The sequence below is a fragment of the Cherax quadricarinatus genome, chromosome 49 (genome assembly GCF_038502225.1).
Source record: "Cherax quadricarinatus isolate ZL_2023a chromosome 49, ASM3850222v1, whole genome shotgun sequence".
In the NCBI taxonomy this organism is placed as follows: domain Eukaryota; kingdom Metazoa; phylum Arthropoda; class Malacostraca; order Decapoda; family Parastacidae; genus Cherax; species Cherax quadricarinatus.
In genome coordinates, this window is record NC_091340.1 from 7,761,721 (window position 1) to 7,782,082 (window position 20,362).

The 20,362-nt window shown below is 43.2% G+C and overlaps 1 protein-coding gene across 1 annotated transcript in view; it reads left to right on the forward strand.

Annotated features, from left to right (window-relative positions):
* Window positions 1-20,362, forward strand: part of LOC128697076 (Adenylate cyclase 3) — a 271,965-nt gene that overhangs the window by 215,422 nt on the left and 36,181 nt on the right. Inside the window, exons 9-13 of the mRNA XM_070095170.1 lie at window positions 3,481-3,568; window positions 4,646-4,762; window positions 9,027-9,350; window positions 11,609-11,724; window positions 12,896-12,971. Of these exons, the coding sequence (XP_069951271.1) occupies window positions 3,481-3,568; window positions 4,646-4,762; window positions 9,027-9,350; window positions 11,609-11,724; window positions 12,896-12,971 (721 nt within the window). The remainder of the gene's footprint in view (window positions 1-3,480; window positions 3,569-4,645; window positions 4,763-9,026; window positions 9,351-11,608; window positions 11,725-12,895; window positions 12,972-20,362) is intronic.

Consider the following 20,362-nt stretch of genomic DNA (forward strand, 5'->3'; position numbering starts at 1 on the left):
GAATTAAGGATTTTTATGTGAATCGGTGTAAGGAGGCCACTCGCTTGGAGTATGGTTTTCAGAGGTACCTGGAGGGTCATCTACGACAATGTTATGCACAGGGAGAGGCATCTGGGGTTTACCCAGTGGATGAGATCGATGCTATTAAAGAACAAATCCAAGTATTGAAAAATAAGGTTTTCGATGGGGCGCGCATTTCGAGTCGGGTGGAGGAGGCTTTGTGGGGTGACAAGCCGTCTGCTTGTGTCTTACAAAGTCAGACACAAAGGCGAAAAGCGACTGAAATTGTGAGTTTAGTGGTGCAGGATGAAGTTGACAGGTATAGTGAGGGACAGGTCTTAACAACAACTGAGGGGATAAGTTTTTATGTCGATACTTGGAGTAAGATCCAGATGCAAAGTAAAGACGTGAGTGAGCATGCGATACAGGATTTGGGGAGATGCGTACGATGCGAGTTAAATGATTATTATCGCCTTCTCATGGGTGGGCCTATATCTGAGGCAGAGGTGTGGGAGGCACTACAAGGAATGAGTAAGGGGAAGGCTCCAGGAATTGATGGCATCCCTTGTGAATTTTATATCAAACATTGGGAGGTAATACGGACTTTTATGGTTCGTTTACTCAATACGATGAAGGAGGGGGGGGTGTTAGGTCTGTCTCAGCGTACGGCAGTGTTGGTCTTAGTTAGGAAATGTGATGTGCCATTAGCGATTAAGGACTACCGTCCCATATCGTTGATGTGTAGTGACTATAAACTATATGCGAAAATATTGATGAATAGAATTAAGAAAGTGTTTGATAAGGTAATCCATAAGAGTCAGTTTGGTGTGCCAGGTAGATCAATGTATGATGGTCATGGGAATATCAGGGAGTTTGTTGAGGAATGCGGGGTGAGGGGTGGGGGTGGTGTTTTGGCTTTAGACTGGCGAGCCGCTTTTGATAGTGTGGAAAGAGAGGTTCTGTGGAAATTTATGAGATGACAGGGTTTTGGAAATGAGGTCATCATGTGGGCCCGTTCGTTGTACAATGGAGCGGGTTTTAAAGTACAAATTAATGGCAAGTTAGGTGTTTTTGTACACATGAGCAGGGGCATTCGTCAGGGATGCCCCATGTCTCAAATGTTTTTTGCATGTATGCAGGACCCATTTTACTGGGCTGTTTGTGGGTGGGGAATAGAGACATCGTGGGGTCCGAGTAGTGGTCGACCGACCCTTGTGGGTTATGTTGATGATACTACTGTGTTATTACGTTCACGGGAGCAATTGGGTTTTGTTGGGAGACTTGTTGACATATTTGGCAAGGCTACGGGGATGTGTGTTAATAGAGAAAAATCGAAAATTATGGAGTTGGGGGAGTGGGTGGGGGATGGGGTGGATGCAGAGGGGTGGACTGTGGTTGATCGTATCACTATATGTGGTATTCATTATATGCAGGAGGTCGATCAGATGAGGGCGTGCAATTCGGGGAGGGTTGTACATAGTGTCTTGGGGCGCTTAAATAGTCTACGGCCGCGACATTTAACCCTGCATCAGAGGGCGGTGGTCATTAATGTCCTGCTTTATAGCAAAGTATGGCACGTTGCTGCACTGTATCCTCTGTTGCAGGGGGACGTCAAACGTCTTTTGCATAGAGTTTATCGATTTTTGTGGGGTTCAAGATGCGATTGGCTCACAAGAGCGGTGGTGGAGACACCACTGCATCAGGGAGGGTTGGGTCTCATTCCTCTAGAGGCTCGTGTCATGGCATGTTACGTGAAGCGTCGTTTTCTCCGACTGGGTGGGATGCATGGCGGGTTAAGCGAATTGTATCACGACCTGCGCAGGTGGTGGAGAGGGAGGAATTTAATTTGGTGCGACGCGATGCTTCGCGTATTATTGAACATGAGGGACGTGCGCTGTGTAAAATTATGTACCTTAGAAAGGGCGGGTAGGGAGGTAGTCATGGTGCAAGTTGAAGGAATGTATCCCATGTATGCGTGGAGTGATATATGGAGGCGAGTTCAACAGTTGCGTCTGCCTGCTCAAGTACGGAAAGTGGTTTTTAAATTTTTACATGGAATCTTGCCGTCTGGGGTGGTGTTGTATAATAGGGGTTTGGAGGAAGACTGGGGTTGTCCGGTGTGCGGGATGGAGGAATCTGCTTTTCATGTTGTGTATTTCTGTGAGACTTTAGGTATGGTACGAGAGTGGTTCAGTAGGGTTTTGCGTTTGGTAGGGGGGGGGAGGTTTGTCGGTACTCCGGGCGTTGAGTTTTGATGTAGGTGGGGTTGACTTGCGTGTACAACGTGCGGTGTCGTATGTTGTGGCCGATTATATTTTCGTGTCATGGGCTATGAGGCACGTTGATGGTAACAGTAGAATTAGGGTGTTAGCAGGGACGATTTATAGGACAAAATGTCGAAATAGGTTGGTATATGAGGGGAGATGGGAGAGAGACTTCCCGCCTGAATATAAAGCCTTGGAGTTACGAGATTTGAGATAGTTGTGAGTGTTCAGTGGGTAATCTAACGGGCTGGTCAGCTGTGTCTAATTGTGTTTGTCAAGTGCGTGAATGTTTTGTGTTCTCAGAGTTTATGTGCGTCTCCTATGTAACGTTGATGACGAAATATCTTACGTGCTTTGTATATACAACTTTTAGGAATGTTTCTCGTCATTTATGCCTCAATTACAAGTCATTGGTGTACTTTTTGTATATGGTGTGCTTCCTAGCACAGTTTGAAATGTTTTTCTTATTTCCGTTTATATTTTATGCCGTGTCCGTGTGCTTTTCAATAATATATGTATATATGCAAGTTCGTTTTCCTGTAAGCTGTGATGGAGCTTGAACTATATGTGGATGCAGTATTTTTCAATGTGTGCATCTCGTCAGGGTATAAGTTCACTTATAGCTGCTGGCATTTGAGTTTTATTGAGATGTCAAATATCACAGTGTATTTTCGTTTTTGTTATATTAGATATTTTCATTTTAGTGAATAGTAGCGTCATCCTGATCCACCTTTGAACTGTAATGCCTATTCTTAGTCCATGATAATAACCCCGTGGTAGTCGCCCAAATTAACGTATTGTTGTGCACTTTAAGGCACCTGAGTTCTTAGATTAAGTCTTGGATACGTTGTGTGTTGGCAGGCGGAAGCCACGCCTAGTAATATGCCAGATGAAGTATCACGTTGTATAATACGTGATTGATTGTGTATGTGTGTAATTCTGTGTGCTGGTTTTTGTCACATTGTTTATTTGTATAGTGTTTATTTTCCTGTGTTTTGACTTTATTATTTATATAAGAATCTAGTTAGTGCCTGGTATCTCGTTGACATATTATTTTATGCACCCACAACTATTTTGTACCTGAGTTTTCAATAAAATATAAAAAAAAAATATACACAGAGCTCATGTACGCAACCACTCACATACACATTCGCTCATGTATACACGGACACATGTACACAGACACAAACTAATGAAGTGTTACTGGTGTTGACAGTGCTGGTGGAGGTGTACTGGTGTACCTGGCGTGTGTACTAGTACTGGCAGCCATGGCCTCCGTCTCTGCTGCCCGATCCTTCCCTATAGTAAGTATGTTCCTTACCTATGTAAGTATGTTCCTTCCCTATAGTAAATATGTTCCTTACCTATTTATGTTCCTTCCCCGCAGTATGCTCCTTCCCTATAATATGCTCCATTATCGATGAATTTGTGTGTGTGTGTGTGTGTGTGTGTGTGTGTGTGTGTGTGTGTGTGTGTGTGTGTGTGTGTGTGTGTGTGTGTGTGTAGGTACACGGTGTGGTGTTGTGCTTAACCGTGTGTGTTACACCTTGTATATTGGTATGTTACACCGTGTGTTGGTGTGTTACACCGAGTATGTTGGTATGTTACACCGTGTGTTGGTGTGTTACACCGAGTATGTTGGTATGTTACACCGTGTGTTGGTGTGTTACACCGAGTATATCGGTATGTTACACCGTGTGTTGGTGTGTTACACCGAGTATGTTGGTATGTTACACCATGTGTTGGTGTGTTACACCGAGTATGTTGGTATGTTACACCGTGTGTTGGTATGTTACACCGAGTATATCGGTATGTTACACCGTGTGTTGGTGTGTTACACCGAGTATGTTGGTATGTTACACCGTGTGTTGGTGTGTTACACTGAGTATATCGGTATGTTACACCGTGTGTTGGTGTGTTACACCGTGTGTTGGTGTGTTACACCGAGTATATTGGTATGTTACACCGTGTGTTGGTGTGTTACACCGTGTGTTGGTGTGTTACACCGTGTGTTGGTGTGTTACACCGAGTTTATTGGTATGTTACACCATGTGTTGGTGTGTTACACCTTGTGATGGTGTGTTACAGCGTTTTACATTGTGTGTTTTGGTGTGTTGCACCGTGCACTGGTGTGTTACACCTTGTGATGGTGTGTTACAGCGTGTTACACTGTATGTCGGCGTGTCACACCGTGTGTTGGTGTGTCACATTGTGTGTTGGTGTGTCACACTGTGTTGGTGTGTCACACTTTGTGATGGTGTATTACAGCGTTTTACACTGTATGTGTTGGTGTGTTACACCGTGTGTTGTGTGTCACACCATGTGTTGGTGTGTGTCACACCGTGTGTTGATGTATTACAACGTTCGTTTGTGTGTTACAGCGTGTGTGTGATTGGCTGGTGTGGACCAGTGACCAGGTACACCGGGTGGTGGGGCTGCGCATCACGTGGTTCATCTCCCTCATTATCTTCGCAGCAGCCGCCAACACTGCAGACATGGTCAGTACCTCTCTGCTTTACCATCTTCTCCATCTTTAGTGCTCCAGTGCCTCTCTTCTTTATCACCACGTCTCCTCTTTATTGTACAGTAATTTCATCTTTGCATTTCTTCTTCTGCCCTTCCATCTCTTCCTGCTCTTCCTTAACTTTCCTTCTTAATCCTCCTTAACGTTTCTTCTTAATCTTCCTTCTTAATCTTCCTTCTTAATCTTCCTTCTTAATCTTCCTTCTTAACCTTCCTTCTTAAACTTCCTTCTTAACCTTCTTTCTTAAACTTCCTTCTTAACGTTTCTTCTTAACCTTCCTTCTTAACCTTCCTTCTTAACCTTCCTTCTTAACTTTCCTTTTTAACGGTCTTCCTCTTCTTTACTTTGAGTTCCTTCTTCTCCTTTGTGTCTATGCCTTCGTTCTGTTTGTCTTCCCCCTTCCTTCCTTCTCTGTATCTCTCTTTTTATATTTACATATTTCTTGTTTTTTTCTGTCTTTTCTTTATTTACCTCTCGCTTCCTCCACTTACCTCTGTATTCCTTCTCTATTTAAATCTTTCTGTTTATCTGTCTATTCCTTCTTAATTCTCCTTTTCGTTTCCCTTCCTGTCTATTTACATCCCCTTCCCTTCTTTCATTTATCTCTTTCCTCCTTCATTTGCTTCTTCATTTTTTATTTGTCTCTCCCTTCCCTCCTTTATTTGCCTCTTCTTTCCTTATTTGTCTCTCTTGATTTTTTTTTTTTTTTTTTTTTTTTTTTTTTTTTTTTTTTTTTTACACAGGGTTTGACAAGGTTAAGGATCCCTAGCTTTATTGACAGCTATTTACAGGTTAAGGATTCCTAACTTTATTGGCAAGCTAAGAGCTGTTACCTACATCAGCTCATTTGAAAGCATTTTTATTGTTATGAGACATACAAGTAGGAAACAGGATGAAGTTGGAGCCATCTGTGGGCCAGCATTTTCATTTGATCAACTGACTTTATCTCGTTGACATCATTATGCTGTACGAATGTGTTCCATACTCTAGTCATCCTGGGTATGTATGATCTCAGATGGAGTGATGTTCTGGAGAAGGGTACAGCCAGAGTGAAGTTGCTGCTTTCTGCCCGTCTTGTGGCATAAAAGCTTGTTTCACGCTGTCCTCGAAGTGGATCCAAGTGTGGTATTTTGACAATATTGGCCTTGTACATAACAGTAAGGCCACCCACATCCCTCCTATGTTGAAGGCTCTGCTGAAATGACAGATCTATCCAGGATGGGTCCAGGCGAGAGATGAGACGTCTTGCTTTGTTCTCTACTCTGTCAAGCAGTCGCAGATGAGAGGGGGGGCAGGCAAACCAAGAAAGTGGAGCATACTCAAGGTGCGAGCGTACTTGTGCCTCGTACAGGATCGTGCAACCCCTACTGTCAAGCAGATGGGAGATATGGCGAAGTGCTGTAAGCTTCTTGGCTGCCTTGTTTGCAAGATTTACAACATGGTTCTTCATGGTTAGTTTGGAGTCAAATTTCACCCCAAGGATATCAACTTCTTCTCCAGGTGCCAACATCCTCCCATTCATCCTTACTACTGCACCAGCATTACCATCATGGTGCCTAGAGACGATCATCATTTGCGTTTTCTCAGGTGCAAATGTTACTTGCCATCTATTTCCCCAAGCTGATATAGCTCTCAGCTGGTGATTGATGTAGCTTAGAGCAGCTGGCATTTCTTCTCTTGAATATTTGCCCGTTCCTTATTTTATGTCTTTTCGTTATGTGTCTTACTTTCCCACCTTTATTTCCCCCTTCTTTGTCTTGTCTTTCTCCCTCCTTTATTTGTCTCTCCCTCCCTTTTTTACTTGCCTCTTCCTGCCTTGACTATTCACCCATGTTGGCACCGCCCGCCAGACATGATTTAAATACAAACTTTTCTCATTAGAACTGAAGAAAAGTTTTCCTTGTTTCCTCAAACTTAGATTTTTAAAGTCTTTCCTCCTAAAATGTGTACCTCACCTCTTAAGTAGGGTCACGTATCCCTATTGTTGTGTACAGTTTCAAAATATTTACCTTACGTCCCAAGGACCTGTCAGCTACTCCACTCTCGTAGGTACTGCATTTTGTAAAGACCGGTCATGTTACTCCACTCTCGTACGCACTGCCTAAGACTGTTTACCGCATGATGTAAGGACCGGTCATGTTACTCCAGTCTCGTACACACTGCCTAAGACTGTTTGCCGCATGATATAAGGACCATTCATGTTACTCCAGTCTCGTACACACTGCCTAAGACTGTTTACCGCATGATATAAGGATCATTCATGTTACTTCAGTCCCGTACACACTGCCTAAGACTGCCGCATGATGTAAGGACCGGTCATGTTACTCCAGTCTCGTACACACTGCCTAAGACTGTTTGCCACATGATATAAGGATCATTCATGTTACTCCAGTCTTGTACACACTGCCTAAGACTGTTCGCCGCATGATATAAGGATCATTCATGTTACTCCAGTCTCGTACACACTGCCTAAGACTGTTTGCCGCATGATATAAGGACCGGTCATGTTACTCCAGTCTCGTACACACTGCCTAAGACTGTTTTCCGCATGATGTAAGGACCGGTCATGTTACTCCAGTCTCGCACGCATTGCCTAAGACTGTTTTCCGCATGATGTAAGGACCGGTCATGTTACTCCAGTCTCGTACACACTGCCTAAGACTGTTTTGCGTATGATGTAAGGACCGGTCATGTTACTCCAGTCTCGTACACACTGCCTAAGACTGTTTTCCTCATGATGTAAGGACCGGTCATGTTACTCCAGTCTCGTACACACTGCCTAAGACTGTTTTCCGTATGATGTAAGGACCGGTCATGTTACTCCAGTCTCGTACACACTGCCTAAGACTGTTTTCCGCATGATGTAAGGACCGGTCATGTTACTCCAGTCTCGTACACACTGCCTAAGACTGTTTTCCGCATGATGTAAGGACCGGTCATGTTACTCCAGTCTCGTACACACTGCCTAAGACTGTTTTCCTCATGATGTAAGGACCGGTCATGTTACTCCAGTCTCGTACACACTGCCTAAGACTGTTTTCCGCATGATGTAAGGACTGGTCATGTTACTCCAGTCTCGTACACACTGCCTAAGACTGTTTTCTGCATGATGTAAGGACCGGTCATGTTACTCCAGTCTCGTACACACTGCCTAAGACTGTTTGCCGCATGATATAAGGACCGGTCATGTTACTCCAGTCTCGTACACACTGCCTAAGACTGTTTTCCGCATGATGTAAGGACCGGTCATGTTACTCCAGTCTCGTACACACTGCCTAAGACTGTTTTCTGCATGATGTAAGGACCGGTCATGTTACTCCAGTCTCGCACGCACTGCCTAAAATTGTTTACTGCATATATTAAGCACCGGTCATGTTATAGTAGGGCACCAACTTACAACATTAATGTGTTACCAAAGATTAATCATAAACCAGCTGTTCGATACATACTTGGAACCTATTTTGTCATAAAAAATAATGTAAAATTAATCAGTGTGTTCCCACGACCTAAATATTCCATATTTAATAATTTTTTTTACCTATTTTTTACCTTAAATATGTTTTTTTTTTAAATTTTATATAATTTATCTCCAAGGTCATAGATTTCCTTATCTGTGACACTTGGGTATTGATGCCACTACTCTTGCGCTTTCCAATCATGTATGACTGTTATCCAAAGTAAATATTAAAAAAAAAATCAAACATGAGGGGTGAGAGTAAACACAGCGTCGGTAGATTGTTTACTTCCTGCCACCTGCCACGAACATTCCTTCACCAGCAAGTAGTTCCCGCTGTTGCAAACAAGTCACTTGTTCGTAAGAAATTACCTGGGATGCAAAGTGCCAGTGTCGTAAGTGCGAAGCATCGTTCTGTAGAACCTTGTAAGTCGAGGACCCTGCTGTACACCAGTCTCATCTACACTACCCAAAATATTGAATTGAATCAAAATAATTCTTGAAAAGCAATGTCTTGATGCTGGTGAAGAACTCTTGATCTGAAGAACTGATGACCTCCTTCCCTTTCCTCGGATCAGACTTGATTCCTGTTACCCAGGCACAGTATGACCCTCATGAATTTAGCATTTCTACGTGTAATAAAAATGTTTCAAAATATGTTTGTATGTATGCAAATGTGAACTTGTGGGATTTTTGAGTTTTTGTTTCTTTGTCAATCAGCTACATGCTTATTAATAATATCAATAATAATTATAATAATGATAATGCTATTATTTTGTTTCAGTATTTGTGTGACAAATCATTCTTCAGCTTCCTAGGAAGCAACATCTCTCAACCAACAGTTTTGCCAGCCATGATCAACGACTCGGTTGTTAGTGACGCAGTAGTCAGTGACTTAATTGTCAGCAACCCAGTTGTCAGTGACTTAGTCATAAGCGACCTCATCAGCGACAACAGGAGTAGCCAGGGAGTGAACGATCCCCCACAGATAGTCCTAACATTTGAGAACGACACAGTACCCACTCAAGAAGACCTCATGTGTCCTCACCCTGCCTACTATTCGTACTTCACTCTCCTCATTCTGGTGGCTGCTTCCCTCCTAGCTCAGGTTGGTACCTATCTGTGAGCTGGGTACCTATCTATAGGGTCGTGGTACCTATCTATAGGGCCATGGTACCTATTTATGGGACCTGGGTACCTATGTATGGAACCTGGGCACTTATCTATGGGAGCTGGGTACCTCTGTGTTTATGAATGATTTGGAAGGACCAAAAACATATCTCTATTTTCCCCATACAATTTTCAGTTCACGCAATGCGCTCTTTTCAGGAACATAACTTTCTGTGTAATCTGTGATCATGGTACCTATGTTAGCAAAGATATAGAGCTATGTTAGCAGGATACGTACCTATGGGAGCAGAGAACCTGTTTCTGTGAGAACGAATCCTAGCTGTAATAGTTTTTCTCATTAGTGGTCAGAGGATTGAGCCTTCACCACTCCTAGAGCTAGAGCCACATTGGTTAGTACTCTGAGATAGTTAATTAACTGCTGTTTCAGCTACTGTGTCACTGCTTCAATCTTTATTTCAGTCACTGTTGCAGCCAGTGTCACTGTTTCAACAACAACAACAATAATAATAACTAATAATAATAATAATAATAATAATAATAATAATAATAATCTTTGTTTCTACACGTACATGTACAAGGTATACAGTCCTAGCTGCCATCAGTGACATACTACTATATAGAAAGCCTCTTGTTATGATTGAGCATTTCGTGCAAATTTGGTCAGTTTTGTCCCAGGATGCGACCCACACCAGTCCACTAACATCCAGGTACCTATTTTACTGATAGGTGAACATGGACAGCAGGTATCTTAAGGAAACACTCTAATATTTCCACCCATACCGGGGATTGAACAATGGACCTCAATGTGTGAGCTGAGTGCTCTAGCCTCTCAGTCATTTTCAGACACTGTCACTGTTTTAGCCTCTGTTTCGGTCACTGTTTCAGTCATTGCGCCACTGTTTCAGCCACTGTTATGTTTCATTCTCTTTAAGTCTATTTTGGTGTCTGCTCCAGCCAGTGTTTCAGTCTTTGTCACTGCTTCAGTCACTTTGCCACTCATTTTATTTCACTCAGTTTCACTCATCGTCTCATCCAAGTTCCTAAGGATTTGTGTTTCACTCAGTTTCACTCACCTTCTCATTAAGGTTCCTAAGGATTTGTTTCAACATAGAACTGTGTCCTGTGTGCCTCAATTTGTTTACAATTTTCCTCTCAAAACAATTCTCTATTTTAATTTTTACTCTGAAGTGAATTGAAAACAACTTAAGGACTGACAGAAACTCACGAAATCGTAACAATACAACTGTAAACATACCAGGGTACGGGTGGGGTTAGAACCTATGGCAAGTGAATCGTAGAACTGGCTTTGAGTTTTACGACTCACTCGCCATAGGTTCTAACCCCACCTGTATACCTTTAGGGGGTTTCGGAGGTCAACCCCGGTCTGTGACCCGGCCTCGTGGTGGATTAGGATCTGATCAGCCAGGCTGTTACTGCTGGCCGCACGTAAACCGACGTACGAACCACAGCCTGGCTGGTCAGGTACTGGCTTTAGGTGCCTGTCCAGAGCCTTCTTGAAGACAACCAGGGGTCTGTTTTTAAATCCCGCTTATGTATGCTGGAAGGTAGTTGAACAGTCATGGAATACTGACACTTACTATGTTGTCTCTTAGTGTACTCGTGGCGCCCCTGCTTGGCAGTGGGGGAAATGTTGAATCTTTTGCCCAGTCTTTTGCTTTCGTAAGGAGTAATTTTCGTGTTCAGAATTGGGACTAGTCCCTCTAGAATTTTCCAAGTTTATATTATGATGTATCTTTCTCGCCTGCATTCCGGGGAGTACAAATCAAAGGACTTCAACTGTTCCCAATAATTTAGGTGCATAATCGTACTTATATGTGCCGTGAAAGTTTTCTGTATATTCTCCAGGTCATCAATTTCGCCTGCCTTGAAGTGGGCAGTTAGTGTACAGCAATATTCCAGACCAGAGAGAACAAGCGATTTGAAGAGAATCATCATAGGCCTGACATCTCTAGTTTTGAAGGTTCTCGTTATCCATCATATCAGTTTCCTAGCAGTTGTGATAGATACATTGTTGTGATCTTTGAAAGTGACATTATCTGACATTATCACTCCCAGGTCCTTCACATTAGTTATTCGCTGTTATGTAGTGAGACTTTGTTTTACACTTCGATACAGTTTTAATTTCCTCGAGTTTTCCATAGCGGAATTAATTGAAATTTGTCTTCATTGAACTTCATAGTGTTTTCTGCGGCCCACTGAAAATTTATATTCCAGGTGAGCTTCATGATCAAGAGTGCTGTGATGGTTGGCATTGTGGCCGTTCAGTGTACCATGAACCTGATTGTCATGAGGGCCAGACTCCATTCTGCTGCTGAGGACCAACATCACATGTAAGGGCTCTTAATCCAAGGAATTGGAGCTATCCTGTTCCTTGGCATCGTATCCGATTGTCATATTAGATTGTCATATCTGATTGTTATATGTCATATCTGATTGTTATGTCATATCTGATTGTTATATTTGTCATATCTGATTGTCATATTTGTCATATCTGATTGTTATATCTGTCATATTTGATTGTTATATCTGATTGTTATATCTGTCATATCTGATTGTTACATCTGTCATATCTGATCGTTATATCTAATTGTCATAACTGATTGCTATATCTGATTGTCATATCTGATCGTTATATCTGATTGTCATAACTGATTGCTATATCTGATTGTCATATCTGATCGTTATATCTGATTGTCATAACTGATTGCTATATCTGATTGTCATATATGATTGTTATATCTGATTTTTTATCTTATAACTAATTTTTTATCTTTTATATCTGATTGCCATATCTGATTCTCATATCTGTCATATCTAATTGTTATATCTGTCATATTTGATTGTTATATCTGATTGTTATATCTATTTGTTATATCTGATTGTCATATCTGATTGTTATATCTGATTATGTCTAATTGTTATATCTGATTGTTATTTCTAATTGTTGTATCTGATTGTTTTATCTTTTATATCTGCTTTTAATCTTTTATATCTGATTATTATATCTGATTGTCATATCTGATTGTTATATCTGATTGTGTCTAGGTGGGATAGATTGAGATCATTTAAGAACTCTCGTCACTGATTAAAACCTTTACGTTGACTCATTCTAAGTGGTCAGGCCATTTAACCAGGTCAGGCCATTTAACCAAGTCAGGTCATTTAACCAAGTCAGGTCATTTAACCAGGTCAGGCCATTTAGCAAGGCCAGGCCATTATAACCAAGTCAGGCCATTTAACCAACTCAGGCCATTTAACCAGATCAGGCCATTTAACCAGGTCAGGCCATTTATCTTATCAAAATTTCCTCACCTCTCTCTTCCTGTCTACCCACAATCTTCCTTACCCCTCATCCTGTATACCCACAAACTTTCGTACCTCATTCCTGTCTACCCACAATGTTTATCACTATTCCATCTTACGCCAGTCATTCTCTCTCGCCTTCCCTCTCATGGCATATAAAAAAATTTAGACTGGTAAGGCTGGTATGTATTTCTCCAGGTTGGTCCGAGACCGCATCAGCCTCTCAGTTGAACTCTGCCTCATCACCCTCCTTCTGGTCGCCCTCAACAGGCAGGTCAGTCATCTGTCAACGTATTCACTTCTTGGTATGAAATGTGTTTGTGTAGAATCACTGCATGTCTTTCCTGTTTTTGTGTCACGCTAAATTATATCTATCGAACGAGGTGTCGAGGCTTAACGTTAATTGAGGTACAAGGATGTGTAGTTGTGCTGGTTCATGGCGGGTTCTGGGTAATTAACGGTCAGATCCAAAGGCAACAGTTGCTGTATTCAACACACTACACACAACACTCTGACTTTCTGGGCTGAGTATAGGCTTATGTAATGGAGAAGTGACCATCCTGATGGACCCTACACAGAAGCGACCATCCTGATGGACCCTACAGAGAAGTGACCATCCTGATGGACCCTACACAGATGTGACCATCCTGATGGACCCTACACGGAAGTGACCATCCTGATGGACCCTGCACAGAAGTGACCATCCTGATGGACCCTACACAGAAGTGACCATCCTGATGGATCCTACACAGAAGTGACCATCCTGATGGACCCTACACAGAAGTGACCATCCTGATGGACCCTACACAGAAGTGACCATCCTGATGGACCCTACACAGAAGTGACCATCCTGATGGACCCTACACAGAAGTGACCATCCTGATGGACCCTACACAGAAGTGACCATCCTGATGGACCCTACACAGAAGTGACCATCCTGATGGACCCTACACAGAAGTGACCATCCTGATGGACCCTACACAGAAGTGACCATCCTGATGGACCCTACACAGAAGTGACCATCCTGATGGACCCTACACAGAAGTGACCATCCTGATGGACCCTACACAGATCTTTCAGTGGGCTGCAGAAAACAATATGAAGTTCAACGATGAGATATTTCAATTACTCAGATATGGTAAACACGAGGAAATTAAATCTTCATCAGAGTACAAAACAAATTCTGGCCACAAAATAGAGCGAAACACCAACGTCAAAGATCTGGGAGTGATCATGTCGGAGGATCTCACCTTCAAGGACCATAACATTGTATCAATCGCATCTGCTAGAAAAATGACAGGATGGATAATGAGAGCCTTCAAAACTAGGGAGGCCAAGCCCATGATGACACTCTTCAGGTCACTTGTTCTATCTAGGCTGGAATATTGCTGCACACTAACAGCACCTTTCAAGGCAGGTGAAATTGCTGACCTAGAAAATGTACAGAGAACCTTCACGGCGCGCATAACGGAAATAAAACACCTCAATTACTGGGAGCGCTTGAGGTTCCTAAAACTGTATTCCCTGGAACGCAGGGGGGAGAGATACATGATTATATACACCTGGAAAATCCTAGAGGGACTAGTACCGAACTTGCACACGAAAATCACTCACTACGAAAGCAAAAGACTTGGCAGACGATGCAACATCCCCCAATGAAAAGCAGGGGTGTCACTAGCACGTTAAGAGACCATACAATAAGTGTCAGGGGCCCGAGACTGTTCAACTGCCTCCCAGTATACATAAGGGGGATTGCCAACAGACCCCTGGCAGTCTTCAAGCTGGCACTGGACAAGCACCTAAAGTCGGTTCCTGACCAGCCGGGCTGTGGCTCGTACGTTGGTTTCCGTGCAGCCAGCAGTAACAGCCTGGTTGATCAGGCTCTGGTCCACCAGGAGGCCTGGTCACAGACCGGGCCGCGGGGGCGTTGACCCCCGGAACTCTCTCCAGATAAACTCCAGGTAAACAGAAGTGACCATCCTGATGAACCCTACACAGAGGCAGCAAGTTGCACATGGTTCATCAAGAGTGGTAAGGAAGACGGTTCTCTGCCGGCTGAGACAACAACACACAAAGGGACATCTGATCTTCTCTCCTGTCATGTTAACCATGCAAAATATTTTAATGCTAGGTTCAAGCCTTGAATACAGGTGAATACAGGAAAGAGTAAGGTTATGAGGATAACAAAAAGATTAGGTGATGAAAGATTGAATATCAGATTGGAGGGAGAGAGTATGGAGGAGGTGAACGTATTCAGATATTTGGGAGTGGACGTGTCAGCGGATGGGTCTATGAAAGATGAGGTGAATCATAGAATTGATGAGGGAAAAAGAGTGAGTGGTGCACTTAGGAGTCTGTGGAGACAGAGAACTTTGTCCTTGGAGGCAAAGAGGGGAATGTATGAGAGTATAGTTTTACCAACGCTCTTATATGGGTGTGAAGCGTGGGTGATGAATGTTGCAGCGAGGAGAAGGCTGGAGGCAGTGGAGATGTCATGTCTGAGGGCAATGTGTGGTGTGAATATAATGCAGAGAATTCGTAGTTTGGAAGTTAGGAGGAGGTGCGGGATTACCAAAACTGTTGTCCAGAGGGCTGAGGAAGGGTTGTTGAGGTGGTTCGGACATGTAGAGAGAATGGAGCGAAATAGAATGACTTCAAGAGTGTATCAGTCTGTAGTGGAAGGAAGGCGGGGTAGGGGTCGGCCTAGGAAGGGTTGGAGGGAGGGGGTAAAGGAGGTTTTGTGTGCGAGGGGCTTGGACTTCCAGCAGGCATGCGTGAGCGTGTTTGATAGGAGTGAATGGAGACAAATGGTTTTTAATACTTGACGTGCTGTTGGAGTGTGAGCAAAGTAACATTTATGAAGGGATTCAGGGAAACCGGCAGGCCGGACTTGAGTCCTGGAGATGGGAAGTACAGTGCCTGCACTCTGAAGGAGGGGTGTTAATGTTGCAGTTTAAAAACTGTAGTGTAAAGCACTCTTCTGGCAAGACAGTGATGGAGTGAATGATGGTGAAAGTTTTTCTTTTTCGGGCCACCCTGCCTTGGTGGGAATCGGCCGGTGTGATAATAAAAAAAAAATAATTCAAGCCTTGCATCTGTAGCTCATCCTGGTATACCATGATCACTGTAGTTCAGCCTGGTATACCATGATCACTGTAGTTCAGCCTGGTATACCATGATCACTGTAGTTCAGCCTGGTATACCATGATCACTAGTTCATCCTGGTATACCATGATCACTGTAGTTCAGCCTGGTATACCATGATCACTGTAGTTCATCCTGGTATACCATGATCACTGTAGTTCATCCTGGTATACCATGATCACTGTAGTTCATCCTGGTATACCATGATCACTGTAGTTCATCCTGGTATACCACGATCACTGTAGTTCATCCTGGTATACCATGATCATTGTAGTTCAGCCTGGTATACCATGATCACTTTAGTTCAGCCTGGTATACCATGATCGCTGTAGTTCAGCCTGGTATACCATGATCACTGTAGTTCAGCCTGGTATACCATGATCACTGTAGTTCAGCCTGGTATACCATGATCATTGTACTTCAGCCTGGTATACCATGATCACTGTAGTTCAGCCTGGTATACCATGATCACTGTAGTTCAGCCTGGTATACCATGATCACTGTAGTTCAGCCTGGCATACCATGATCACTGTAGTTCAGCCTGGTATACCATGATCACCGTAGTTCATCCTGGTATACCATGATCACTGTAGTTCAGCCTGGTACACCATGATCACTGTAGTTCAGCCTGGTATACCATGATCACTGTAGTTCAGCCTGGTATACTATGATCACTGTAGTTCAGCCGGGTATACCATGATCACTGTAGTTCAGCCTGGTATACTATGATCACTGTAGTTCATCCTCGTATACCATGATCACTGTAGTTCGTTCTGTTATAGCATGATCACTGTAGTTCAGCCGGGTATACCATGATCGCTGTAGTTCATCCTGGTATACCATGATCACTGTAGTTCAGCCTGGTATGGCATTATCACTGTAGTCAGCCTGGTATAGCATGATCACTGTAGTTCAGCCTGGTATAGCATTATCACTGTGGTCAGCCTGGTATACCATGATCACTGTAGTTCAGCCTGGTATACCATAATCACTGTAGTTCATCCTGGTATAGCATGATCACTGTAGTTCAGCCTGGTATAGCATTATCACCGTAGTCAGCCTGGTATAGCATGATCACTGTAGTTCAGCTTGGTATAGCATTATCACTGTAGTCAGCCTGGTATACCATGATCACTGTAGTTCATCCTGGTATAGCATTATCACTGTAGTCAGCCTGGTATAGCATGATCACTGTAGTTCAGCCTGGTATAGCATTATCACTGTAGTCAGCCTGGTATACCATGATTACTGTAGTTCATCCTGGTATAGCATGATCACTCTAGTTCAGCCTGGTATACCATGATCACTGTAGTCAGCCTGGTACACCATGATCACTGTAGTTCAGCCTGGTATACCATGTTCACTGTAGTTCAGCCTGGTATACCATGATCACTGTAGATCAGCTTGGTATACCATGATCACTGTAGTCAGCCTGGTATAGCATGATCACTGCAGTTCAGCCTGGTATAGCATGATCACTGTAGTTCAGCCTGGTATAGCATGATCACTGTAGTCAGCCTGGTATACCATGAAAACTGTAGTCAGCCTTGTATAGCATGGTCACTGTTGCTCAGCCTGGTATACCATGATCACTGAAGTTCATCCTGGTATAACATGATCACTGTAGTCAGCCTGGTATAGCATGATCACTGTTGCTCAGCCTGGTATACCATGATCACTGTAGTTCATCCTGGTATACCATGATCACTGTAGTTCATCCTGGTATACCATGATCACTGTAGTTCATCCTGGTATAGCATGATCACTGCAGTTCAGCCTGCTATAGCATTATCACTGTAGTCAGCCTGATACAGCATGATCACTGTAGTTCAGCCTGGTATAGCATTATCACTGTAGTCAGCCTGGTATACCATGATCACTGTAGTTCAGCCTGGTATAGCATTATCACTGTAGTCAGCTTATTATACCATGATCACTGTAGTTCAGCCTGGTGTACCATAACCACTGTAGTTCATCCTGGTATAGCAAGGTCACTGTAGTTCAGCCTAGTATACCATGATCACTATAGTCACCCTGGTATACCATGATCACTGTAGATCAACCTTGTATACAGTGTTCACTGTAGTTCAGCCTGGTATACCATGATCACTGTAGATCAGCCTGGTATACCATGATCATTGTAGTCAGCCTGGTATAGCATGATCACTGTAGTTCAGCCTGGTATACCATGATCACTGTACTTCATCCTGGTATAACATGATCACTGTAGTAAGCCTGGTATAGCATGGTCACTGTTGCTCAGCCTGGTATACCATGATCACTGTAGTTCATCCTGGTATACCATGATCACTGCAGTTCACCCTGGTATACCATGATCACTGTAGTTCATCCTGGTATAGCATGATCACTGTAGTTCATCCTGGTATACCATGATCACTGTAGTTCAGCCTGGTATTCCATGATCACTGTAGTTCATCCTGGTATAACATGATCACTGTAGTTCAGCCTGGTATACCATGATCACTGTAGTTCAGCCTGGTATACCATGTTCACTGTAGTTCAGCCTGGTATACCATGATCACTGTAGATCAGCCTGTTATACCATGATCACTGTAGTCAGCCTGGTATAGCATGATCACTGTAGTTCAGCCTGGTATAACATGATCACTGTAGTTCAGCCTGGTATACCATGAACACTGTAGTTCAGCCTGGTATACCATGATCACTGTAGTTATGTCTGGTATACCATGTTCACTGTAGTTCAGCCTGGTATACCATGATCACTGTAGATCAGCCTGTTATACCATGATCACTGTAGTCAGCCTGGTATAGCATGATCACTGTAGTCAGCCTGGTATAGCATGATCACTGTAGTTCAGCCTGGTATAACATGATCACTGTACTCAGTCTGGTATAGCATGATCACTGTAGTTCATCCTGGTATAACATGATCACTGTAGTCAGTCTGGTATAGCATGATCACTGTTGCTCAGCCTGGTATACCATGATCACTGTAGTTCATCCTGGTATACCATGATCACTGTAGTTCATCCTGGTATACCATGATCACTGTAGTACATCCTGGTATACCATGATCACTGTAGTTCAGCCTGGTATAGCATTACCACTGTAGTCAGCCTGGTATAGCATGATCACTAGTTCAGCCTGGTATAGCATGATCACTGTAGTTCAGCCTGGTATAGCATTATCACTGTAGTCAGCCTGGTATACCATGATCACTGCAGTCAGCCTGGTATAGCATTATCACTGTAGTCAGCCTGGTATAGCATGATCACTGTAGTTCAGCCTGGTATAGCATTATCACTGTAGTCAGCCTGGTATACCATGATCACTGCAGTCAGCCTGGTATAGCATTATCACTGTAGTCAGCCTGGTATACCATGATCACTGTAGTTCACCCTGGTATAGCATTACCACTGTAGTCAGCCTGGTATAGCATGATCACTGTAGTTCAGCCTGGTATACCATGAGCACTGTAGTTCATCCTGGTATAACATGATCACTGTGGTTCAGCCTGGTATACCATGATCACTAGTTCATCCTGGTATAACATGATCACTGTTGCTCAGCCTGGTATAGCATGGTCACTGTTCCTCAGCCTGGTATACCATGATCACTATAGTTCATCCTGGTATACCAAGATCACTGCAGTTCACCCTAGTATACCATGATCACTGTAGTTCATCCTGGTATAGCATGATCACTGTCGTTCATCCTGGTATACCATGATCACTGTAGTTCATCCTGGTATTCCATGATCACTGTAGTTCATCCTGGTATAACATGATCACTGTAGTTCAGCCTGGTATAGCATTATCACTGTAGCCAGCCTGGTATAGCATGATCACTGTACTTCAGCCTGGTAAAGCATTATCACTGTAGTCAGCCTGGTATACCATGATCACTGTAGTTCATCCTGGTATAGCATGATCACTGTAGCTCATCCTGGTATAGCATGATCACTGTAGTTCAGCCTGGTATGCCATGACCACTGTAGTCAGCCTGGTACACCATGATCACTGTAGTTCAGCCTGGTATACCATTGTTCATTGTAGTTCAGCCTGGTGTACCATGATCACTGTAGATCAGCCTGGAATACCATGATCACTGTAGTCAGCCTGGTATATAATGATCACTGTAGTTCAGCCTGGTATAGCATGATCACTGTAGTCAGCCTGGTATACCATGATCACTGTAGTTCAGCCTGGTATACCAGGATCACTGTAGTCAGCCTGGTATAGCATGATCACTGTTGCTCAGCCTGGTATACCATGATCACTGTAGTTCATCCTGGTATAACATGATCACTGTAGTCAGCCTGGTATAGCATGGTCACTGTTGCTCAGCCTGGTATACCATGATCACTGTAGTTCATCCTGGTATACCATGATCACTGCAGTTCATCCTGGTATACCATGATCACTGTAGTTCATCCTGGTATACCATGATCGCTGTAGTTCATCCTGGTATACCATGATCACTGTAGTTCATCCTGGTATAACATGATCACTGTAGATCATCCTGGTATACCATGATCAC